The following is a 27,292-nucleotide window of genomic DNA, read 5'->3' as shown; positions in this document are numbered from 1 at the left end:
GTATGTTTATTATCAGGTTAAAGTAACAGAATCTTGTAAGTGTGAATGCATTTCCTCCATCCTATCTTTAAGAACTAGAGGGGATCTTGCCTGAGCTAATTTATCTTTTCTGACCATTGTCTTGGATATTTTTTCTGCCCTTTATACCATGCTATTGCCCATATGCATTGCCATATGGATTCTACAAATACATCTTTACAGAGTTAGAATTTGGAATGAATCACAATGAAATGATAATACAAGTTTTGATAGAGTCATGGATCTCTGCCAGATCTAACACACTTCAAATCATCATCAATATTTCAGTGGTCAGATGAATGAAGTGATCCATCTTTTTCTGGAAGGAGGTCATGCTGTGTTCCTGAAAATATATCCTGAAAAGAAGATGAATGAAACAAAGATTTTAAAAATGCTGTCATTTTGCATCTCGATATAATCATTGTTTGATAAATGTGGACAGAACTGTTTACACTGCAGAACTGAATTGCTTCAAGACGAAATGGGCAGTAAATAAATTTAATAAAAAAATAAAATATTTATAAGGTATATTGGATCTTGAAGAAAAGTGTTTAGTGTTAGACTGTACAAAATACGATATTTGTATTTTGAGAAAATGATTGGCCATATCTAATGCAATTTCTTCTGCAAATATTTCAGTGCAGAACTGAATTGTGCCTCTTTCTAAAGAAAAGAAGAAATAGGGGAGAGATGATAGTAGTATTCCAGTATTTGAGAGGCTGCCACAAAGAAGACGGGGGTCACATTACTCACCAAAGTACCAGAGGGCTGGACAAGAAACAACCAGAGAGAAGCAACCTGGAATTAAAGAGAAGCTTGCTAACAGTGAGGATAAGTAACCATTGGAACAGCCTGCCTTCAGAAATCATGGGTGCGCCATCATTGGAGGTGACTAGAGACTAGACAGTCACTTGTCTGAAATGGTATAGATTCTCCTGCTTGAGCAGGGGGCTGGACTAGAAGACCTCCAAGGTCCCTTCCAGCTCCATTCTATTCTATTCTATTCTATTCTATTCTATTCTATTCTATTCTATTCTATTCTATTCTATTCTATTCTATTCTATTCTATTCTATTCTATTCTATTCCATTCTTTCAAGCCTATATCCATATCATTTAGCCAATTGTTCAGAATGAATAGGCCCCTGATTTGCAAAACGTTTTACAGGTCTTATAATGCTCACTTTGCCACTGAGTCTATGAACTACAATACAATACTCCTTTACTAAGTGTGGTTGAGAGTGTCAATAGTAATAATGTGACTTCTTACTTCTTCTTACTCTTCATTTGAGAGTCAAATTAAGTTTTCATCTGCATGTTTTCCTAGGTAAATAATCATTAACATTAAGGCCAGTTTCCCCATTTTTCAGGAAATTTCTGATGCATGAAGCGTTAAAAGGAGACAGTGTCCTCCTTTGGTTGGAATGCTACATTTCCACATATTTTAAGATCTAAATAGGAATCTTACAGATAAATAATAACATATGCCAGCTAGAGCCTCTATAGCAGAGGTACACTTTAATTTAAGCCACGTTTGCCTTGACTTACTGTTCATTCCCGCACACTAGGTTATAGTGTAAAATTCAAAATAAGCAAATACATTGATCATTCTTTATTTTGGATTTTTGGATTTAGTGTTCCTATGCAGCACATAAGATAAGATAACTTTTATTGTCATTTTTTACTGTGAGCACACTGGCACACATTAAAAATGAAATTCTGTTGCCTGCTCTCAAAAGAAAATATCTATCTATCTATATACATACATAACACATACACACACATGCTACATATACATACATATACCTTCACCCATACGTACACACAAACACACACACACACACACACACACACAAATCACTGTCCATTTTGAACAGCTTAGTATTCAACATATTATCCCCTTCACCCTCAATTTTCCTTTGCTTAGGGCTGCCGAATAACTATCACATTTAGTACAGTAGATTAAAATAAACAATATGCTTCTTTCCACCCACAGGCTGAAATTAAGCCCACGTGATCTAGTGCTGGCCCTCTGATGGTGTCACTTTTAATACATAAACCGATTGATGTTGTTACCTAGTCTGATAATGAAATGTTCAGGAACTAAATGGAAACAAGCTTGGAGAGCAAATCACTGCCAAAATCTAAACCCCCCAAGCTACAAGTATTTTCTATTTTTTCACATAAACCTACTTTTCAAAGGCAGTATTAAAAAGGTTAGTTAAAAGAGAAAAATTCCTGAGAAATCATGGATCTCACCATGAATTGAATGAGAGTCATTGGGGTATTTTCAGCTTGTTTTAAACCTCAGCCACCCTGAGCAGGAACAGCATGAGGATTTTTTTAGTGACAATACACGAGAGCAATAACAGAAAGGAATAGGATTAAATCACATGCTCTAATGTACACCAGAAAATCCAGTGTTAATAGGAAAAAAGAGCAATGAGAAACATTTTTAGATAGGATGTAACTATGAGAAAGGAAGAGATCTTTATGAATGGCCACCCTATTACTAGCAACACAATGAAGCAGTTCCAGAGTTCAAATACAGTATGCAAGTAATTCTCTAAATAAGATTGTTTTAGAGACAAAAACTGGAGTTTTGACCTTTCTATGTAGGCAGCAAAATGGAAGGTTCCCTAATATTTACAACTGTCATAATACAAAGCTTTCAAGAAGCCTTTCCATTGTTCTGATAGTTTTCCTACAAAAATATTTGTTATATACTTCAAATGGATGGTCACTTACTATTCAAATCCATCTGCACATTGGCCTGGAGCCTAACTCCTGTTTTATGAATAGAAGAGAGCTCCATTCATGGAAGGAGGCTTTTTTCCCTCCCCTGCTGTTGCTTCCTGCCCCCACTACATCCCCCAAATTATTCCAGATGAATGAGGGAGCATCAGGAACCAAAAGTGCATAGCTTCTGGGCAAAAAGACAATGTCCAAACCTGAGGGAGCAAGAAGTGCCTTTCATTGGCAACAACTCAGTTTTGGTGTTTAAATATCTCCATATATTTTTAAAAAAATTGTTGTTAAAAACCCTTTACTCCAAAATCACAGTACAAATTATTCCCTGCTCCCATCATCACTGCATCCTTTTATGAGCATTGTTTCAATATTTTCCTTCTTGATCACCTCTGTGCCCCTTCCAAACCGAAGTAAGATAATTATCTGGTTACTTTTGGCATGTCAATATTATGGAGGAACAAATAGTTAACCCTATTTTGGTTTTAAAACTCCACAGGCTGATTCTCCCTGCTATAACTGCCTTCTGCTAATCATAAGTCAGCAATTGCAAGTTTGTTCCCAGATTCATTTTCCACAGAAGATCCCTATCTAAAATTGCTATTAAACCTGGAAGGAAGTTTCAACTGGCACAAAACTGAAATTCTGGAGGCAAAGGTTGGTTAGGTGTGACATGGAAGAAAAATGTTAAACTTGTCTCCCTGTGTTTGGTAATCATTCCACCTTCCAAAATTTCTGGATGTAGCTACTTAGGGGGAAAAATCACACACAAAAAAATCGTTCCAAAATTTAAATTTTGAGAATGATCAATTTATAAGCCCACATTAACACAGATAACTGCTTAGCTGGATGAGAGACATAGTAGAAAATATTATATTGAGAGGGCTGTATCTTGCAGTCATGCTTTTCAAAACAATATTTTTCTAATGTATTAATAGAGAGGATGTTTGTTGTCATTTGACTATGTTTCAAGTCAGACATTCTATGAAATGTGTCATTAATTTCAGAAGTCCACTTGGAAGAAACAGACAAAGTTTTAGCCTAGCACAGATAAAATTCTGCAAGATAAACAGAAAAATTGTCTAATATAATGAAGATTGTCTACATGTTACAATAGGTGCAGTATGCCACTTATTTCTTGAATGTTATGAAATTCTGGAGACACATTTGTAATATATATTTGTAGTGAACTACGCTGGTTACCTATTTACTTCCAACTAAAATTTTATTAATATATAAACCCCTAAACAGCTTTTATAAGTACTTATAACAGTTGCCTTGAGGAGAAATGAGTGGCAAAAAAGTCAAATAAATATATACCTATTTACTTACTTACTTGATGTATGTGAGCCCAGCTTTTAAAATTTTTTGAGGTGTCTAGAATAAAGAACAAGGACCATTTTTATAGTAGAAAACTGTACCGTTGCTGTAAACTGTGAAATTTGCTGTGAAAAAGGTAATTACTTTTGAATGTGATTCCTAGTGACTTAATTGCAATAGCAATAGCAGTTAGACTTATACACCACTCCATAGTGCTTTACAGCCCTCTCTAAGCGGTTTATAGTGTCAGCATCTTGTCCCCAACAATCTAAGCCACAGGTCTGCAACCCGCGGCTCCGGAGCCACATGTGGCTCTTTCAGCTGTCTCCTGTGGCTCCCAGTCCTCTGCCATGTGCAGTCCAAAAAAAAAAGTGGGACTAAAAAAGTTCAACCAATCAATTCAAATATGCAGGGTAGGTGCATATCTCGCCTTGGCTCCACTCTTCAGTCAAACTCTGTTCTGCACATGCACACATGTACGCGCATGTGCACACATTTTTTGTGGCTCCCAGTTTTTCCTTTTGTGAGGGAACCGGTTCTGAGTGGCTCTTTCACTGTTTCAGGTTGCTGACCCCTGATCTAAGCCCTCATTTTACTGACCTCGGAAGGATGTGGAAGGCTGAGTCAACCTTGAGACTGTCAGGATTGAACTGCTGGCTGTGGGCAGAGTTTGACTGCACTGCTATATTCTACCCATTGTACCACCAAGGCTCACAACATACATAGGCACACATTTGCAGTTTTCTTGCATGGTATACAAGTGATCTTCTGGGATTTTTTTTCATGTTTCTAGTCTAACCTATTGCATCAGATTTCCTATGCAACAAAATGAACTTTAATGTGGAGAAAAGCAAAGTTTTACATTTAGGCAGGAAAAATCAAAGGTATAAGTACAGATTAGGTGAGACCTGTAACTGTGAGAGGGACCTTGGATTCCTAGCAGATTATCACTTGACTATGAGCCAGCAGAGTGCAACAGCAGCCCAAAAAGCTAATACAGGCCTGGGTTGTATAAACAGAGGCATAGAATCAAGATCAAGTAAACTATTAGGACCGCTTTATAAAATCCTAGTAAGATCACACCTGGAATACTGCAACCAATTTTGGTCACCATACTACAAAAAAGATATTGAGACTTTGGAAGAAATTCAAAGAGCAACCAAGATGATCAAAGGTCTGGAGACTAAAACATATGAAATGGCTGCAGGAATTGGGTCTGGCTAGTCTAAAGAAAAGAAGAAATAGGGTGACATGATAGCAATATTCCAGTATTTGAGGGGCTGCCAGAAAGAAGAGGAGGTCAAATTATTCTCCAAAGCGCCAGAAGGCAGGACAAGAAACAATGCTTGGAAACTGACCAAAGAGAAAAGCAACCTGGAATTAAGGAGAAACTTCCTAACAGTGAGGACAATTTACCAGTGGAACAATTTGCCTTCAGATATCGTGGGCACTCCATCACTGGAGCTTTTTATGAAGAGGCTAGACAGTCACTTGTCTGAAATGGTCCAGGAGGCTGGACTACAAGACCTCCATTGTCATTTCTATTTCTATTTCTATTCATTGGAGAGTCGCAGGTTCTCTCTATATAGACAAGACTACTGAACCAGTATAGGCAAGACATTTATGAGAAAGCAAGTCTTTCTAAACGAGCAACCATACCACCAGGTCATAGTACTTGCATGAATAGTTTGCTCTCTGAATATTCAATTATACTAGAAAAAAAAGTAAAAGGAAATATCTTTTTTTATTACAACAGGGCTGCAGAAGTTCGTACCTCTTCCATATCTTCCTCAGGCAGATCACGCAGTTCCAAAGAACCCTCAGTTCATGCATGGCTTATGAAATACCAATTAAAGCTGACATCATTATTAACATAAACTACTGTTAACATGAAATAACCAGTCTTGGAAGAGCATGCCACTATCTAGAGAAAAGCTGTTAGGAAACAATCCATATCACTAGTACAATTTCTAGTTTGACTACTGTGTTGGCTCTTTTTGAGGACTTGGCTTGCAATTGGCAGATCAGAAGCAAGAAACTTTCTAATAATAATAATAATAATAATAATAATAATAATAATAATAATAATAATAATAATAATAATAATAATAATAATAATAATAATAATACCTTGAAGATCATCTAGTCCAGCCCCCTGCTCAGGCAGGAAACCCTATACTATTTCAGACAAATGGCTGTCCAGTCTCTTCTTAAAAACTTCCAGTGTTGGAGCATTCACAGCTTCTGGAGGTAGGTTGTTCCACTGATTAATTGTTCTAACTGTCAGGAAATTTCTCCTTAGTTCTAGGTTGCTTCTCTCTTTGGTTAGTTTCCATCCATTGCTTCTTGTCCTGTGTTCAGGTGCTTTGGAGAATAGCTTGACTCCCTCTTCTTTGTGGCAACCTGAAATATTGGAACACTGCTGTCATGTCAACCCCTCGTCCTTCTCTTCATTAAACTAGATATACCCAGTTCCAGCAACCGTTCCTTATATGTTTTAGCCTCCAGTCCCCTAATCATCTTTGTTGCTCTTCCCTGTACTCTTTCTAAAGTTTCAACATCTTTTTTATATCATGGTGATCAAAACTGGATGCAGTATTCCAAATGTGGCCTTACCAAGGCATTGTAAAGTGGTATTAACAATTCACAGGATCTTGATTCTATCCTCTGTTAATGCAGCCTAGCACTGTGTTGGCAGTTTTGGCAGCTGCAGCACACTTCATATTTAAATGATTGTCCACTAGGACTCCAAGATCCCTCTCACAGTTGCTACTATTGGGCAAGGTACCACCTATACTATACCTGTGCATTTGGTTTTTCTTGCCTAAATGTAGAACCTTACTTTTTTCACCATTGAATTTCATTTTGTTAGATAGCGCCCAATGTTCAAGTCTGTCAAGATCCTTTTGTATCTTAAGCCTATGTTCTGGAGTGTTTGTTGGCTATTCCTGCCAGCTTGGTGTCGTCTGCAAATTTGATGAGTTCCCCATCTATCCCCTCATCCAAATCATGATGAAGATGTTGAAGAGCACTGGGCCTAAAACAGAGCCCTGGGGAACCCCACTACACACTTCTCTCCATGTAGATGCAGTTCCATTGAGGACCACACTCTGAGTACGGCTGATCAGTCAGCTACGAATCCATCTGGTGGTGATGCTGTCTAACCCACAGGTTTCTATCTTATCAAATAATAAGTTGTGATCTACTTTATCAGATGCCTTACTGAAGTTCAAGTAAATTATATCCACAGCACTCTTCTGGTCCACTAATTTTGTCACTTGGACAAAGAATGCAATGAGATTTGTCTGACATGATCTGTTTTTGACAAACTCATCTTGGCTTTTAGTAATGACTTTGTTTGCCTCAAGGTGTTCACTGATTTGTTGTTTGATTATTTTTTCCAGAATCTTCCCACGTATTGAGGTCAGGCTGATAGGTCTGTAGTTTCCCAGATCCATTTTTCCCCCTTTTTTGAAGATGGGAACTACATCAGCTCTTTTCCAGTCCTCTGGTAGTTCCCCAGTGCTCCAGGATATTTAAAAGATATAGTTCAGTGGTTCTGAGATCACATCTGTCAGTTCCTTCAGAACCTTGGGGGGTGGGGGACTGTAATCCATCTGGTCCTTGTGCTTTGAACTTGTCTAGGGTGGACAGGGGCTCACTTACCATTTTCTTACCTATCTTAACTTTCTAATTTGTTTTTTACAGTACTGTTTTTGATAGGTTGAACTGTTTTTTCCCTTTGTGTGGATGGATGGAAAAATGAGTTAAATAGTTCTGCTTTCTCCATTGCTTGTCACCTTCTTGCCACTTTCTCCCACTAATGGACCAATCATTTCCTTCACTTTTTTCTTGTTTTTTACATGTTGAAAGGAGCTTTTTTGTTATTTTTTATTTTTGTTGCAAGTTTTAGTTCATTTTGAGCCCTAGCTTTCCTCACTTCATCTTTGCAGGCTCTGGCTATTTGCTGATATTCTGTATTAGTTATGTGCCCCTCTTTCCACTTTTATACTTGTCCTTTTTGTCTTTCAATTTATCAGAGTTCTTTATGCAGCCATGCTGGTTTCTTTTGAGAGCTGTTATTTTTCTTCTTTGTTGGTATTGTGCTAGACTGGGCTTTTATAATCTCACTTTCAAAATTTCCCAACCTTCTTGAGTTGTTTTCCCCTTGAGGATTCTCATCCATGGAATCCTTCCCAAGCTCTCTCTAAGTTTATGGAAATTAGCTCTCTTAAAGTTCAAGTCTCTAGTTTGACTGTGTTCTATTACTTGTACTTGCATAATGTTGAATTCCAATATTGCATGATCACTTCCCCTCAAGGTTCCTGTGGCTTAGACACCTTCTATCATTTCATCTGTTAGTGAGAATTAGGGCCAATATGTCTAATCTCCTAGTATAATAATTGTGGCTGATGAAGGGAAAGAGAAAGAGTATTTTTGGACTTTATTAAAATGTCAAAAAAGGAAAGAGCTGAATTAAACTACTTCATAATATATAGCCAAAATAATGTATATTTCCATTAACTTTTCAATAACTGGATAAAACAAGAGTAAAAATGCTATGATTATGGGAAGTACTTGTTTGAAAGGCTAAATAACCATATAAAAATATCTCTCCTGTCAAACGTTCCCAATTTGTTTATTAACATATAAGTAGTCTCAATGAGATCTATAATGTAAAATTAAATAGTGTAACTCTGAACTCTTCTAACAAATAGAACCCAAAATACTTCATTAATTATTAAGATGTTTTAATTTTTAGAAAAAAAATTATTCTTGGGCTTACTGACAAAAACAGTTTATTACAAAGAGTTCCTCCAATTTTGTATTAGGTGATATTTTTCTGTTAGCTTGGATCAGGTGGAGGAAATTCAGTTCATTGTTACAGAAATAAACTATGTCTATAATTAATCATGATAATGTAATCATTACATAATATGTTTGAGGCACCTTTTGTTGTAAAATACTATTATGTATGGACAGTTCTTAATATTATAGAACATGTACACATAGACAAAACCATTTTTATTCAGCATTTCCCGATTATCACAAAATGTATTTATATTTTATTGTATGGATACTATTCAGTCAAAATACTGTTAAGTCTTTGAAGTTAAAGCATAAACAGTTTCTGTGTCAGCATGTGTGCAGGTGTGTCTATGGACACATACACTATTTCTCTTTTTTTCAATAAAATATATTCAGAAAAGACTGCTAGAGAACTGGTAGAAGGAAACCAAAGAGAATACCAGGCAATCTGGCATTTTACAACATATGGTGCATCTTCAAATTTAACTTGCCTTGTTTTAAATAATAATTGGAATGGTAACAATATTTGGCAATTCTTGAACCAGGCCTCCCCAAATGCTTTCCGAAATATGGCTACACTTGATTGGAGCTGCAGCCAAAAACTAAAGATGCAGAGCTGAATTTTCTGCAGTGAATTTGTCTACCATCTTCTTGCTTTAAAACTTCTCCTTTTCTGTCAATAGCTTCATCCTGTTCACAGCCCTGCTCTTGGTATCTCTTTTAGCCAAATTTAAATCCGAAGGAACACTACTTTTGGTAAATGCTACAAAAAAAAGCAAAAGAAAGCCATCATTTACTAAAAAATAACAAAAGAAAAAAAAATGCAACATCTTTAAATGAAACAAACCCAAACAATGTCATCCAGGCAATGTTAAGTATCCTATTTGAGTTACATTATCCCTGGAGTTACACTATAGCACAGGTGTCAAACTCGCCACGTCATGTGACGTGTTGCAACGTATCGTGACTTTTTTGCATTGCCAGAGCTGGGGTGAGCATGGCCTCCATATGATGCAACCAGCCAGCGGGCCGGCAGTTTGACACCCCTGCACTATAGAATCTTTTTTAAATGAATGCAACTATACCAAATCTTGATTTGTTTCATAGCATAGTTCTTGCTATTTACAATCTTGAAATCCCTAAACCAACTTATAGCTCAGTCAATGGAGCACTAACCAATTCTGGCTTCTGAGTGCTATTCTGTTATATATGTATAGATATAACCATTTGGTTTTACTATGTCCTTTGGAAAACATGTAGTAAATAGAGTAAATAACCATATTTGCTGTGTAAAGGTTAAATCAGTTTTTAAACCCAACTAAGACTTAAATCTGCTACAGGACTTAGAAATGTGGATGTGTAATGAACAAAACAATTTCCAAACATAGGTTCAATGAATTTCCCTATTCTTAGAGAAATCCATTTTTCTTTCCTAAAAGCTGAATCAAAAATAAGTTTGAAAAAGTGGAAAGGAATTTTAGTTTCAAAAATACAGCTAAAACTTCCACAAGTTCTCACAATATTGTTTCTTCTCAATAAGGGAAAAACATTTGAAGATATTTATTCAGTTCAATAGGAGTTAACACAATGGTCAGCTCATAATAACAACAGAATTTGTAATAAAGATCCAATGATCAGCATAATGATGGATAGAGCTTCAAGGCATTGTCATGCACTTATATGATGCTCTCATTTTGCCAAGCAGAAATAAAGTATGAAAAAGCCAAGATGTCCTTGCAATGACTTTCCTACAAAATTAATACTTGGTTAGATATTTGAACTCTAGAACTAATTGGGTAACCAGATATGTCACTATTCAAGTGTAAATCCACTAAATTCATTGACTGAGCATAGGATTATAAATCTGGAAGAAATAACTCTGAAGAAAAAAAATACTGTGTGTATACTGAAAGGAATTATCTTCTATAAAACAGTCTATGTAAAGAATGTTTCTCATAATCTGTTTACACTGGCTGTAAAATATTGCAATTTTATCTCCCATGTAATAAAACATGGATTGAATTATGTATTTGAAACAGCCATGGATTTTTATGACTATTGCTTGGTAATCTATGAAGACTTAGCCGCTTGATAATAATAGAATTGTCCATTAAGGAGATAATGCCCAGCTCCTGCAATACAATACTGGACAATACAATACTGAGTAGTGAAAAGGAATTGTGTTCACATCAAAAGAAAACAAATCAAACTAGAAAAATGGAATGGTTTGGTACATTACTGGTATTTCAACAATTTAATAATCTGAGAATACTCACTCACTTACAGAAAGAGAAACCTCACCTTTTTTCCCCCTATAAAAAGAACTATATCAACCAAGATTCTCTCTAATTCAACATTCAAAAGGTAGTGTGCCCACTACTTAGAGATATATTACATCTAAAAAAGCTTAGGCTTTTACCAATATTCATTAACCCTAATTGTTTCTGAACTCATATAAATTAAATTTAATAAATTAAAAACCCATAGTCTTCTATTAGTGATACATGCATGATACATGATACTAAATTTCCTTCTTTTTTTGAAAAGGAAAGCCTATTTGTTAAAGAAGAAATGGAGGATTGTTGCTCTATATATTTTGACTGATAATATTAAAAGCTTTCAATGTTTTATTCTATGCACCACCTCGTCTTCTTCATTCTATCATGGAGCAGGTAGCCAATAACCATAGCAGCCCCAGTCCATCCTTATAATTCTAAGCAAGAGTACACAAGTGGATTGTCTTAAAGCACCTCCTGGTTTTCAATCATATTACTACTGCCAGTAATTAGCTATTTTATACATTATCTGGAGGCTGACTATGACTGAGACATTACTCCACCACCAAGAAAGAAATCTGTTCCTAAGTCAATTGTATATCTACTTATATTATCTGTGCATGTTAGTGTACATATATGTTGAATAGACATCATACATGATCAGTTGTTAAAGCAACTGATAAGCCTGCTTAAAAAAAAGTATGCAACAGTGAAGTTTGAAAGCCCCACCTGCTAGTCCACCTTGCTATGATAATAATATGTAAAATTCAGTAAGGGAATTGTATTGGAGAGAAGCTGTTTATTTATGTATGTTGGGAATTACTCAAGCTTGGCATTATGGGGAGAGAATAAATCAAAGTGTAAGGAAGGGCAAGGCACATGTGGGGATCAGGATTTTCTTTTCCCCCTGGACTTGTGGGGAAGCTGTCAATGTTTAGCAATAGTAGCCCAGCCAGATGGCAATTCATAATTGAGTCTCAGCAATCTTGAAAGGCTAACCAGGATCAAATATGGCTAGTACATGATTGGAAGCCCCAAATGGTTACTCTCTACATTTCATTAGGAAGCTGGTAAGTGCTGTAAAGAGTGCTCCCCATGGATCGGTACTGGGGTGCGGCCCACAGGTTGGGGACCCCTGCTTAAGGCATTGCAGATGGGTGCTAAATTCATACTGAGGAATTGGGGAATATTATGTTAAATAGCAGAAGTTAAGCCAGCTTCTCTACCAAAATGAATGTCCTAATTACCCTCCACTCCTTTCCATTCTCTATTTACCATAAATAATTTGAAAATTGCCTATTATTGTAATGGAAAGTCAATAATTCAACAGCATTGTGAAGAAAGGCCACTAAACATTGCACATTATCAGCAGACAGGAAATAAAGTCTGATTTATGAATAGTAACATCCAGATGGAATACCAAATCCTGTTTATGTTTCCACTAATACAAGAAGCCGAAAGAGAATGATAAAATCAAAAAGAAATATACTTACAACATATTAAAAGGAAATCCTCTTAATGTAGTACAGTATTAACCTTTGGAACCCGTTGTTTTAGCTAATGAATGTGTATACCAAAAAACCCAGGGGAAAGAAGGGTTACCTGTGACTAAATGCTACCTTTGATAAGCATAAAACAGGACATCTAAAGCTATCAAATGATGCTTCTGGTAACAATTGAGAATAATGGTTCCTTTGCCTGAGCTCTTAGAACAGGGGTCTTCAAACTTGGCCCTTTTATGACTTGTGGACTTCAACTCTCAGAATTCCTCAGCCAGAATTCTGGGAGTTGAAGTCCACAATTCATAAAAGGGCCAAGTTTGAAGACCCCTGTTTTAGAACTTTTTTTCAAGTAGGCACTCTTTGAAAAAGGGCAAAGTCAACTGCTCATATTCTACAGGGATTTTTCCCAGCCAGGTTCCTTATTCAGGTGAATGCTATAGCATGGCCATTGGAGTCCCAATTTGGAGAGATTGGTGCACAAATATCATATAATGGTGGAGCAGTGGGCTAATGCCTCCTTAAGTAACACCAGCTGCCTGCAATTAATGCAGGTTCGCATCCCACCAGGCTCAAGGTTGACTCAGCCTTCCATCCTTCCGAGGTAGGTAAAATGAGGACCCAGATTGTTGGGGGCAATTAAGCTGACTTTGTAATAATGGCGCTTGGGGGGGGGCGAAAGCCCTAATAAGCAGGCAGATACATAGAATGAAGGCTATTGCTAAGCACATTGATTGTGCTTTGATTGTAAGCCGCCCTGAGTCTTCGGAGAAGGGCGGGATATAAATGGGATTAAAATAATAATAATAATGTGGTACAAAAAGCATTTCCCACTCTATAGCTATTCATAATAATCATAGCACGTTCCAGCTGTGAGTTTCATGGTTGGGTTGATTGAGAAAAAATGGGGTTGCTCAAGCAGCTAATTCACTGGCTTACAAACTATTGGAGTACTTCTGTCCTGTTTAGGAAGCTGCCTTATTCAGTACTACCTGGATCAAGCATCTTATGAGGTACTCTGACTATGTCTCCAGAGGTTTAAACAGTATTTTTTCTTACTCTTCCTGTACTTGGGACCTTTGGCATGATTGTATTATTTATTACCTTGTTTATTCATAAAATAATACCATGGAGGGTTTTTTTTTACTAGCAAGGGACAACATGCCTTTTTAAAAAAGGTAAAATTGACCATCTTTCATCCCTCACTCCCAGCTTCCCACAGTAGAGTAGATTTGGCACACAACTGCTGCAGTATCATCAGCATAAGGACATAAATATTAGCTTTTCAATTTAATTTATTAAATATAATTTTAATTTGGGTTTTTGGAAACTTTCTAGGGTTTTCTGAATAGATTAGGTGAAATGATGGACAAGGTCCTATGGAATATACTGTAACTGTGAGCAACAGGAAAGACTTCAGTTCATTCACGCAAGCAATCAAGAACAACAAATGCAGCCCATGTTCTGTATGGATCCACTTCCTCTAGAACACACTCCAAATCTGCTGCAGCACAGCGGGAAATGATTCCTGAGATAATGTGTGCAAAAGGCTCTGAACATTCTGTACAATTAGTAGTAATTTCTATTAGAGAGCCAGTTTGGTTTAGTGCAGGGGTCTGCAACCTTGACAACATTAAGACTTGTGGATTTCAGCTCCCAGAATTCCTCAACCAGCATGGTTGAGGAATTCTGGGAGCTGAGGTCCACAAGTCTTAAAGTTGTCAAGGTTGCAGACCCCTGGTCTAGTGGTTAAGGCATTAGGCTAGAAAGTGGGAGATCATGAGTTCTAGTTCCACCTCAGCCCTGAAAGACAGCTAGCTGACTTTGGGCCAGTCACTCTCTCTCTCAGGTCAACTCACCTCACAGGGTTGTTGTGGGGGAAACAGTGGTATGTTGGCTATGTTGGCCATATTGAGTTACTTGTAAAAATAACAAAGGCAGAATTCAAAATAAAATAAATAAGTAAAATGTGCTGTGAATAAGCAGCATAACTTGAATGCTGTGAGCCCAATTGCTGCTACTTTGCTTTACAAAGATTTTCAAGGTCTTAAGACGCAGGTTGCAAAGGTCTCAGGTTTAACTACATGTATACAGGTAGTCCTCGGCTTACAACAGTTGACTTAGTGACCATTCAACGTTAACAACAGCACTTGAAAAAGTGACTTATGACCATTTTTCACACTTATGACCACTGCAGCATCCACAAAAGAATGCTGTCCAGGGTCGTAAAGACTGCGGAGAGAATAATTGGGTGTACTCTTCCTACTTTAGATCAAATCTATGCCTCCAGGTGTTATAAGAAAGCTGTGGAGATTGTGCAGGATTGCACACACCCCGGAAATGATCTCTTTCAGCTTCTGCCTTCTAGAAGGAGGTATAGGGTCATAAAGACCAGGACTAGCCGCTTGAGAAATAGTTTTTATCCAAAAGCGGTTTTGGCTTTGAATGCAGCAGAATGCAGTTTCTGAGAGAACTTCTGTATTTAGTTTTTAGAGTGTTAGAGTGTTTCTAGGGGTTAAATGTGTATATGTGGGGTGGGTGGTATGTTGATATGTATTTTGTTGTTTTTGTTGGGTTTTGTGGGGTTGATGTGGATTTTTTAATTTCGTTGTTCTGTATGGGGCAATGACAATAAAGATTATTGTATCGTATTGTATCATATGATGAAAATTCAGACACTTAGCAACTGATTCATATTTATGACGGTTACAGTGTCCCAGGGGGTCAAGTGATCCTCTATTGCGACCTTCTGACAAATAAAGTCAATGGGGAAGCCAGATTCACTTAACAGCCATGTTAGTAACTTAACAACTGCAATGTTTCACTCAACAAACATGGCAAAAAAGGTCGTGAAATGGGGCAAAACTCACTTAACAAATGTCTTGCTTAGCAACACAAATCTGGGGCTCAATTGTGGTTGTATGTTGAGGATTTACGTGTACACAATAGATAAGTCTTGGAATAAAATGGCTTCTGGCAAAAGGCTTGTCAAGTCACTGAAAAGATAAAAACCGTACAAACAGGAAAGAGATACATTTATAACACTAATGCAAAGCATCTGCAGATGCTAATCGGTTTGTAATCTAAAACTAACGGAAAGTCCAGTGGTTATTGTAAATAGTTCCTTAAGATCAACGCCTAGATAAGAGGCAGTGGCTCATTCTTTTTCCTTTTGGCAGACTTTGTTAAGTGTCAGCTGAAAATAAATCTGCCTCTGTAAATTAAATCTCTGATGAGCACCTTCCTGTCTAAATTATGCTGTCAGATAAACTACTTTTCCACAAAATGATTTAGTCACGCTAGCTCCCATAATAATGTTTTAAATAGACGGGTATGAATATAAAATATACCCTGTAGTGAGTATAAAGATTAAATTCTGGCATACAAAGATACACATGAAGCAAAGACACAATACCGTGGACCAGGGGATGTATTTAGTTTTCATTGTCCTGTCATAACTATGAATCTGAGCAAAGACTCTCAAGTTAACATCTCTCTCTCTTTCTGCATTTTGCAGTTTGTAAATGAGATCTTAGCAGTATTTTTTCTGACTCTTCTTGATGTGTGTGTGTGTGTGTATGTGTGTATACATGTCTGGAATGCACCAGTCATTTAAACATAATTGAAAAAGGAAGTCTCCCTAAATAAAAGAATTTAAGGCATCTTCAAATCCTCCAGTGGTAGCATATTCCCTGATATGAAGGATGTATGTAGTGGCCAGCACAGGACTGAAAGTCTATGATCACAGTTAAGATAGTGAAAGCAAGATCCTTACATTCATTAACCTTCATTATTATAATGTCAACAATAGTTTAGCATTAAAAATACGGTAATACCATATAAGCAAGATGCAGAATTTTATAAATGTTTCCAGAGGTCTATGGAGATTCTCAGTCATTCAGATCATGGTTGTCCCAAAGGTACTTTTTCAAAAGATAACTGGACTTTCTTTGTTTTTCCTTGAAGATATTTCACTTCTCATCCAAGAAGCTTCTTCAGTTCTGACCGAATGGTGGAGAACATTCAATGGAGTGGACATTTTCCACCATTCAGTCAAAACTAAAGAAACATTTTGGATGAGAAGTGAAATGTCTTTAAGGAAAAACAAAGAAAGTCCAGTTGCCTTTTGAAAAAACACCTTTGGGTTTCCAGATGTTAAGAAAAAGATGTGAAATCCTATTCAACATTAATAATTAAAGTAGATGGAAGTTTCTATGTCATGAAATACATCTAACATTAGATTCTTGTATCTATTTGTCGTGCAACAAAGAAAAATTATGCAGAATGATTGCTTGTTGAAAAAAAAATCCTATGTTAAAATAGAGACCATCAAATAAGTGCCATGTTCAATTTGGAGATTAATTCTCACTGAGCCATTCAAAACAAGTTTCATTCTTTGCATTCACTCCCATTGAGTATTAATGGTGCAGTCCAGTCCAGTGCATAGAGATCTTGCAATGGAATGGTGTTGCCCTTTTAAGTGTAGTACTAAGTATTATTTTATTTTATTTTATTTTATTTATAAAGGTATAAAAGTGGTTCATTATATAGTAGGATACTGCAAATATCAGATGATATCACTCTAATGGCAAAAAGTGAAGAAGAACTAAAGAGCCTCTTGTTGCGGGGGAAGAAGGAGAGTGCAAAAGTTGAGTTTAAACTTAACATTAAGAAAACCAAGATCATGGCATCCGGCCCTCTAAATTCCTGGCAAATAGGGAAGAAATGGAGGTAGTGACAGATTTTATTTTCATGGTCTCCAAGATCACTGCAGTTGGGGACTGTAGCCAACAAATTAAAAGACGCTTGCTCCTCGGGAGGAAAGCCATGACAAATCTAGACAGCACACTAAAAAGCAGAGACATCGTCCTGTCAACAAAAGTGCGTATAGTCAAGGCTATGGTCTTCCCAGTTGCAATGTATGGCAGTGAAAGTTGGACCATAAGAAAGGCCGAGCGCCAAAGAATTGAGGCCTTTGAACTATGGTGCTGGAGAAGACTCCTGCGAGTCCCTTGGACTGCAAGATGATCAAACCGGTCAGTCCTAGAGGAGATCAACCCTGACTGCTCTTTAGAAGGCCAGATCCTGAAGCTAAAACTCAAATACCTTGGCCACCTAATGAGAAGGAAGGACTCACTGGAGAAGAGCCTAATGCTGGGAAAGATTGAGGGCAAGAGAAGAAGGGGACGACAGAGAATGAGGTGGCTGGATGGAGTCACTGAAGCAGTAGGCGTGAGCTTAAATGGACTCCAGAAGATAGTAGAGGACAGGAAGGCCTGGAGGAACATTGTCCATAGGGTCGTGATGGGTCGGACACAACTTCGCAGCTAACAACAACAATTGCAAATTAATAGAAAGTACTGCTGGGGTGGACCTCTGTCCTCCCGTCAACACCGACTGCGAGCGGCCCAGGAGGTAGGAGGAGAACCACTGTAAAACAGTGCCTCCCACTCCCAGCCCCCTGAGACGCTGCAGTAGGATACCATGGTCGATGGTATCAAAAGCTGCTGAAAGGTCTAATAGAACTAGGACAGAGGAACAACCCCTGTCCCGAGCCCGCCAGAGATCATTCACCAGTGTGACCAATGCCGTCTCTGTGCTATGCCCAGGTCTGAAACTGGAGAAGAGCCTAATGCTGGGAAAGATTGAAGGCAAGAGAAGAAGGGGACAACAGAGAATGAGGTGGCTGGATGGAGTCACTGAAGCAGTAGGCGTGAGCTTAAATGGACTCCAGAAGATAGTAGAGGACAGGAAGGCCTGGAGGAACATTGTCCATAGGGTCGTGATGGGTCAGACACGAATTCGCAGCTAACAACAACTGCAAATTAATAGAAAGTACTGCTGGCAATCAATCAACACTTCTAAATTATTTTAACAGGTTTTCTGATTATAGTAAAAGCTGAAAGTTATAAACCATATTTGGCCTTTAGAGACCTGCTTTCAGATAAAATCTGTGTAGATAACAGAAGAAGAATAGATGTCATTAACTACTTGGATTGCCAAGGAGTGAGTCCTTTTTCATCTGTTCTAGCAAGCATTGTGCGATGGCCAAATAGAATAGAATAGAATAGAATAGAATAGAATAGAATAGAATAGAATAGAATAGAATAGAATAGAATAGAATAGAATAGAATAGAATAGAATAGAATAGAATAGAATAGAATAGAATAGAATAGAATAGGAAATGTAGGAAACTACCTTATGCCATCTAATTCAACGTATGGCACCAGCTTTATACCTGGCATCAGCTTTCTGGGGTTTCTGTGAGAATCTGGGCATTGCATCTGGCCCTGCATGTAAAGCATATGATTTGTTGCTGAACTTATGACTATTACAGAGCTATGGCTTTACTGTTAGCAGTGGAGCAGAGAAATTTAACCCTGAGCTGTGGACCAGAAAATCTGGAGACTGTCATTTAATTTTATATTAATTAGATGTATCACTTCAACATGATTTCTCACTCAAAGAATTACTACTGATTTTATTGGTGAGATATTAATTAATAACAGAAGATGATTACTGTAATAATCTCATTTATTTTTGGGAATTGGAAGGGAGGGGACTTAATAAACCAAAATAAAATCATGTGCATGCAAACTGCTGATGTCTGTTTGGCTCATTATCTCTACACAAGCATTCTCTCCCCCTTAATATGAAAACAAATACAATCCTGTATAAGCAATGCACTCTCTGTTTTCTTGTAACATAGTTAGGCAAAGGATATGTGACAAAATTTTGCCTTTCATAGTCTCTCTGACTTCTTATGCTTACATTAAATCCCAAGGGTAACCTCATGAGAATATTCCTCCCATGGGGTTTTCTCAGTGCTACAGTCACTTCCTAAAGTAGTGGTAGGCAACCTCGGCTCTTTTATGACTCGTGAACTTCAACTCCCAGAATTCCTGAGCCAACCATGCTGAGGGGAAAGGGAGAGATTTCCAAGCTGAGCCACGCTGCCTCAGGAATTCTGGGAGTTTATTTATTTATTTTATTGGATTTGTATACCGCCCTATTCCCATAAGACTCAGGGCGGTTTACAGGGCAGTTAAAACCATGAATACAAAAATTAAAAACAATTAAAACAATTAAATTAAATTCAAGCCCCAAGAGTAAATCTAAAACCCAGTTAAATTAACAACCCCACAGTCTGGACCAAACAGATCGAAGAGCCAAGTTTTCAGGTCCCGGCGAAATGAGTGAAGGTTGGGGGCAGTCCTAAGTTCTGTGGGTAGTTGGTTCCATAGGGCAGGCGCACCCACAGAGAACGCCCTTCCCCTGGGAATAACCCGCCGGCATTCATTAACCAGCGGCACCCTGAGAAGGCCCTCCCTGTGGGGGCGCACAGGACAATGGGAAGATGATGCCAGCAGCAGGTGTTCCCTTAGATAGTCCGGACCCAAGCCATTTAGGGCTTTATAGGTCATTACCAGCACCTTGAATCTCACCCGGAGGGCAACTGGAAGCCAGTGTAACTCACAGAGAAGAGGTGTTACACGGGAGTATCGGGAAGCTCCCATCAAAACTCACACGGCTGAATTCTGCACCAGTTGAAACCTTCGGGTGGTCCTCAAGGGCAGCCCCATGTAGAGGGCATTGCAGTAGTCTAACCGGGAGGTCACGAGCGCATGAGTGACTGTACATAGAGCATCTCGGTCCAGATAGGGATGCAACTGGTGCACCAGGCGAATCTGGGCAAAAGCCCCCCTGGTCACGGCTCCTATATGATCTTCCAAACTGAGCCGTGAATCCAGGAGGATGCCCAAGTTGCAAGCCCTGTCAACGGGGGTTAATAACTCGTCCCCTATTGATAATGATGGAGAAGGCTGGTCAGCCCGAGATGCCGGTATGAACAGCCACTCAGTCTTGTCACGATTCAGACGAAGCCTGTTTCTCCCCATCCAAACCCGGACCGCCTCCAGGCAATGGGACATCACGGTGAGGGCATCACTGGGTTGGGTCGGGGTGGAAAGAAAAAGTTGGGTATCATCAGCGTACTGGTGATACCCCACCCCGAACCCATGAATGAGCTCACCCAGCGGCTTCATGTAGATGTTGAACAGGAAGGGAGAGAGGACCGACCCCTGAGGGACTCCACAAACGAGAGACCTCGGGGTGGACCTCTGTCCTCCTGTCAACACCGACTGCGAGCGGCCCAGGAGGTAGGAGGAGAACCACTGTAAAACAGTGCCTCCCACTCCCAGCCCCGAGATGCTGCAGTAGGATACCATGGTCGATGGTATCAAAAGCTGCTGAAAGGTCTAATAGGACTAGGACAGAGGAACAACCCCTGTCCCGAGCCCGCCAGAGATCATTCACCAGTGCGACCAATGCCGTCTCTGTGCTATGCCCAGGTCTGAAACCCGATTGGTACAGGTCGAGATAATCAGTTTCCTCCAGGAACAGAGGGAGCTGATGCGCTACCACACTCTCAACAACCTTCGCCAAAAAGCGAAGGTTGGAGACAGGACGATAGTTATTCAAAATCGCTGTGTCCAGGGTGGGCTTCTTGAGGAGGGGCCTCACCACTGCCTCTTTCAAGGCAGAAGGGAAAACACCCTTGCTCAAAGAAGCAGTTATTACTGCCTGGAACCAGCCTCGTGTCTTCTCCCGGGCTGCATAAACCAGCCAGGAGGGGCATGGGTCCAATAAACAGGTGGTAGAGCTCAGCCTCCTCATGATCCTGTCCACCTCATTGGGGGTCATAGGATCGAACTCAGTCCAGATAACACTTTCAAGACCACTCGAATCCTCCCTGTCAGATTCTGTCCAGTCAGAGTCCAAGCCAGCCCGAATCTGAGCAATTTTATCCGCAAGATGATGACTGAACTCCTCAGCCTGTCCCTGCAAGGGATCCTACCTCTCCTCCCGATGAAGGAGAGAGCAAGTAACCCGAAACAGGGCGGCTGGGCGATTATCTGCGGAAGCGATGAGGGTAGCGAAGTAATTAGACTTCGCCGTCCTCATTGCAGCAAGACCTTGTAAAGGCTCTTAGTCGCAATTGGTCAGGCTCAGATCGGCTGGATCTCCAACAGCACTCTAGACCCTGTCTCCGACGTTTCATCTCCCAGAGCTCCAAAGAAAACCATGGAGCCCACCGGGATCTGCGTCGGGTTAGGGGTCGCAAGGGGACAACACGGTCGAGCGCCTCAGTGGCAGCCCTTTCCCAGGCATCCACTAAGGCGTCGGCCAAGCTGTCAGTGAGGGAGATAGGAACAGACCCAAGTGCCATCTGGAACTGATCAGGGTCCATTAGGCGCCTGGGGCGGAACCACCTGGTCGGTTGAAGTTGAAGTCCACGAGTCATAAAAGAGCCAAGGTTGCCTATCCCTGCCCTAAAGGATTGCTTGTCCTTACGAAATTGTTGTTTTTCTCTTTCTTCAGGAAAAAAAAATAGCAAGTATTCATTTCTCCAGTTTCTCTGTACACTAATTTGGTGGAGAAAAGGGGATCCATGCCAGTTTCTTTTGCATTGTCCTTTACTGATGGATTCCATGCCTTTTGCTCTATATTTCTTCCAGAAGGGTGTGATGCTGTTACCATAGGATGATGGGAAGGTATTGATGTTAAACAATTCAGTCATTGTGTTACTCATGTTGTATGAAATGGACTAGATATGCTTTGATTAACAGAGTCAGACTTTGGAGATCACCTGATTTGCTTTGCTAAAGCAAAAAAGATTACCTGGTTTGCCTCAGCAAAAGACCTTCGGTGACTTTGAATCATTTTGAAACTATGCTGCAGGACAAAGCTTGCCTCAATCCTCCTCTAGCATTTCCCAAATCTTCAAGACAGGGCAGTTTTGGATTACTTGCAATTCACCCTGCAAGTTTGAACCATCAAACATGGAATACTTTGCCATATGCCAAGAGGCTTTAAGTTGGTTAGCTTCAAAGTGTGCTGTGAAAATGCCTGCATTATGCAAAGGAAACACTCAGTCTGGAAGATTTTTTGGAAGCATAAAGAATGTGCCACTCAGCAACATTTTACCAAGTGCTTGCCAAAACTGGGATCCTCTTACACTGCTCATCCAACTTTTGCAAGTGATCAGAATGAGGATCCAGGCTGGGCAGCTTTAGTACATACTCTACAGCATTCACTGTAGCTGCCCAGCCAGGCCATCTTGGACACACAATGCCACCACTGCCCAATCTGAAATGCTCAGTCTTCTACAAAATTTGAAGAAACCTCTCTCAGAGTTCTCCTGTAGTGAAGTGCTCCAAAGCGAAGCAAAGTCTGATAATTGCTTGACTCACTTTCAGAAATAAGACCACGTTATTTCCTGAAGCAGTTTTTAGGGGGTGCCTATAACTTAATAAAAATTTGATGTTATTTTATTTAAAAATAGCCAACATCAGACAGAAGCTAGATTTTTATACCAAAGAATACTCCTGATAGAAAATATGGATTTAATTAATTGTATGACATGGTGGCTCAGTGGGTTAGGACACTGAGCTTGTCGATCAGAAGGTCGGCAGTTTGGTGGATCAAATCCCGAGTGCCGCGTAACAGAGTGAGCGCCTGTTACTCGTCCCAGCTTCTGCCCACCTAGCAGTTCGAAAGCACGTAAAAATGCAAGTAGAAAAATAGGGACCACTCCGGTGGAAAGGTAACAGCGTTCCGTGCGCCTTTGGCGTCGAGTCATGCCGGCCACATGACCACGGAGACGTCTTCGGACAAGCGCTGGCTCTTTGGCTTTGAAACGGAGATGAGCACCGCCCCCTAGAGTCGGAAACGACTAGCATGCATGTGCGGGGGAACCTTTACCTTTACCTTTTATGACATGGTAGGCAAAGATTAAATGGCAGAGATTTAAACACAACTATTGCATGAATTCTTCTTGAATTACATTCATTACACAAGCATGATACACATGGACTGCCACAGAAATTCAGCAAAATCTCATGTGATTAAAAATAAATTATTTATTTTGCTAATATTGCTTATTTTATTATGAACTACCTAAAACAAAAGTCTTACATTCAGTATTTATTTACCAAGAGCAAACCACATTTTGCACAGGCCTTTTATCAATGTGTTTATCTTTTATTTTCCCCCTAGAATTTGAATAAAGATTTTTGATATTGATGGTCTTTGGAAAACTTTGATAATAACAGTTGGCAAGAGTCCTACAGTTTAAAATTTTCTTATAGAAGTATACTATCTGTTCTGTTCAATTGAAAATAACCCAAGATGGTAGCCCTGGATGTACAAACATAAAATGTACATTTATTTTCCAGACAAATGTTTTAGACCAGTGTTTCCCAACCTTAGGAACTTGAAGATGCGTGGACTTCAACTCCCAGAATTCCCCAGCCAGCATAGCTGGCTGGGGAATTCTGGGAGTTGAAGTCCACGCATCTTCAAGTTCCTAAGGTTGGGAAACGCTGTTTTAGACAATACATCCAAGAAAAAAAAACATGATTTGTTTTCAATTCATGAACTAAAAAAGGATACCAGATAGTTCAAATCATTCTTTACTTTCAATGAGGATTGAGTCATGTCTATATACTTTAATTGCTGAAAAAAACTACATTCATTTGTGGAACCTTGAATTATTTTCTCATTACAGTAACCAAATAAAGTAAGGAATTCAGTGCACCAAAAAGAAAGTTTTTGGTTTCCCAAACAAATTGCTTAACTTCACTGAAAGGTTTACAAGGATTCTCAATGAAATCTCAATTCTTACATTCAGACTTAGAAAGCAAGGAGCTGGTCATAAAACTACTGCTGCTTTGCCATTTGGAAGGTATACTCTGAATAGCAGAAAAATCAGTATTGGACTTCTTATCCTGTGAGAGAGAAGAAAAATTTTTTCATGTGAAAAAGATTGATGTTGATTATGTTTCCTTTTATTTTTTTGTTATTCAAAATAACCGCAAGCCAGGTTATATGACTATGAGAGTACTATTTTAAACTGGTAAAATCCGGTTTCAGTGTTCAGAATGTAAATCTAGTAGTTACCATTACATATAATTTCCGTCCAGATTGCGTGTCTTTGTCAACAACATTTAAGAATTCTGGGAAAGGTCATCTTCTTTATTTACTGCTGGGAGCTCTTGTCCCTCCTTGCTAAAATGCACATAAACAGGAATTGGCCTCTCTGTTGTTCCCACGCAAAGTCCTTAAACTTGTAAAGTGGCATCCCGTGAATTATCTGCTTTGTTGCAGCATGAAATAAGCATTTGCAAATAAATAAATAAATAAATAAATTCAATGGATTTATTTCAGACTGGAAAGAAAACAAAGGCGTTTAAGAGCTAAATGCTTGACACTCTATTAATACCGTCTCCATGCTAACAGCTTAATCTGATCTTCCACCTTTGATAATTTAAAAGCTCCCAGTGCATTATCCTAAAAATAGATAATAGGCTTTTGACTTTTTTCCACTAGCAGAGAAGGACTTGACAAACATGGAAAAAAAATTATGTGTATTGTATGTGTGTCTAAATGAGGTAGTGGTGTTGTCTCTAACGATGGGCAAGCCCTGACCCTGACCTAGTATGGAGCCAGACTTTCTGAGCTCTCTTAGTTCCTTTACTGTTCAAACGTAAATAAAATCCCCCTGCTTAATTCCTCAAACGTAATTGGACTTTAATTGAGAAGAAAATAAGACTTTTACAAGTAGAGCATAACAAATAGAGAACTTATTCTGTATAAATACGAAGCTGATAGACCATAGATTTACCTCTATATATCTTCGTGCTGCCTGAAACAATACTTTCCCACTTTAGGAGCTGACATAAGTCATAGTCCTTATTTTCCATCAGTCTATATTGACTGTGAGAGAGAAAGAGAAGGGGAAGGCGAAAGAAACTTCCAGTACAGAAGTTGAAAACTAATGTGACAATGGCTACAAATGTGGCTGTGAATTTGCCAAATTCCTGTTGGGCCCTAACTTTTAAAAGACTTTGCTCTAGTCTTCTGGTGCCCTTCTATTCTTCCAAAGACTAATAGTTCCACTATGCCCCATCTATTAACTTACCAGGTTACCAATGGAGACAGAACATTGACCTTTGGAAATCTTCGGTCTGAGCTTGTAACGCAAATTGACATCTTTTTAGCCAATTATTAAAATTGGCATGTTGCTTCTGTGATTATGCACTATCCAGAGTCCCAGCAATTAGAGGTAATTTTTTTGAATAACTGCATAGAAAGACAGAGAAGACAAACTTTGAAGAGAAAACAAACTTACTTGGAAGCTTTCAAGTTTGTGTTTTAAATCTTCCAGATGCTGCTGTAATGAGCCCACAAGTTCCTTGTATTTAATGTATCGTTTTTCGATAATTTCTTTCTGACTGTGAGAATTCTGAAATCAGAACATTACCAATAATTATCTCATAAATGTAAAAAAAAAAGGTCAAAGGATCATTCTGAGATAAAGCAGAATAAGCTGTATCTATCCTGGACCCATTGGGCCTCAAAATAATTAAAGTTGTTACGAGATTTGGCAGTTTAATATGAAATTTTGAAAGAATTCATGTGTGAATACTGAAGTATTATAATTTAAACATTTCTTTTTTTTTTAAATTTTGCCTTTATTGTTTTTATAAATAACTGAAGGCAGAGAACATACCTAATACTTCTTACTCTTTTCCTCACAAGAACAACCCTGTGAGGTGAGTTAGGTTGAGAGAGAGTGACTCATAGTCACCCAACTGACATTCATGCCTAAGGCAGACTGGCACTTACATACTTCTGGTTTCTAGCCTGGTGCCTTAACCACTAGACCCAGGGTAGGCAACCTTGGCTGTTTTATGACTTGTGGACTTCAACTCCCAGAATTCCTGAGCCAGCATGGTTTGTAATTTTAGGAAGAACTACTTGAAAAGCCTCTCTGATTGGTATAATTTTCATCCGAAACCTCTCTTGGTGCTAAGCTAGGCTCCCTGCCCTATCTATTAAAACAAATTAAAATTAAAAATCCATATATAGCTAGATTGCTTCAGCCGCTGGTATATTTATTTGCAAATAATGGCTATGATATTCACAAAAGTTTTAGCTAGGCTCACTGCCCTATCTATTTAAAGCAAAATTAAAATTAAAAATCCATACAAAATTGGTTTGCTGCAGTCTCTGTTATATTTGCAATAATGCTATGATATCCACAAAGGTTTTAGCAGAGTGGTAGAAAGCATCTTATCAAGTTAGTGTAAATCTGCTAAATGTATGCCTTATGACTACCAGAGTGCACATACAGCGATCTTTTGAGCATGTCCAGCCCGGTTTCCCAAAATTCCTTCTTTGTGTTCAATCCCCCAAAATTGCTTACCCTGTGTACAGTACCAAAGAACAATGTCAAGATTGAGTAGAACAAACTAGGATGGATTTGGGAGACCAAATAACCATTTCTGCAGTGGACAGATTAAAAGTCCCAAGATACATTGCCAGTTCTTGTTTTTCATTAACAGTTGAGTTATGGAGGGGTAATCTGGTCTTAGCAGGAATAGAAAGTTTTTATCTGCAATTCTTTTCCCTGGTTTGTATGAATGTCAGTTTTGCTACTGAAGATCAGTCCAAATCTGTATGGCAGGGGTCTTCAAACTTGGCCCTTTTATGACTTGTGGACTTCAACTCCCAGAATTCCTCAGCCAGCATGCCTGCTCTATGGCTTACTAAAAAGGATA

The 27,292-nt window shown here is 38.8% G+C and overlaps 1 protein-coding gene across 5 annotated transcripts in view; it reads right to left on the bottom strand.

The window, feature by feature from the left end:
• Nucleotides 1-251: 251 nt before the first annotated feature.
• The window catches only part of CEP128 (centrosomal protein 128), a 221,658-nt gene continuing 194,617 nt past the window's right edge, over nt 252-27,292 (bottom strand). For 4 of the 5 annotated variants that reach the window (XM_083375272.1, XM_083375274.1, XM_083375273.1 and 1 more), the window contains 3 exons: nt 25,861-25,974; nt 24,355-24,457; nt 9,129-9,656 (listed from right to left, as the gene is read on the bottom strand). In XM_083375272.1, the coding sequence (XP_083231398.1) occupies nt 9,550-9,656; nt 24,355-24,457; nt 25,861-25,974 (324 nt within the window). In that variant the 3' untranslated portion in view covers nt 9,129-9,549. Of the gene's footprint in view, nt 375-9,128; nt 9,657-24,354; nt 24,458-25,860; nt 25,975-27,292 lie in introns of those variants that run through there. The other variant, XM_083375275.1, reaches the window with a different exon arrangement.

The sequence above is a fragment of the Vipera ursinii genome (assembly GCF_947247035.1).
Source record: "Vipera ursinii genome assembly, chromosome: 1".
Classification (NCBI taxonomy): Eukaryota; Metazoa; Chordata; class Lepidosauria; order Squamata; family Viperidae; genus Vipera; species Vipera ursinii.
The sequence above is the reverse complement of the archived record's forward strand: the minus strand, read 5'-3'. Positions and strand labels throughout refer to the sequence as shown.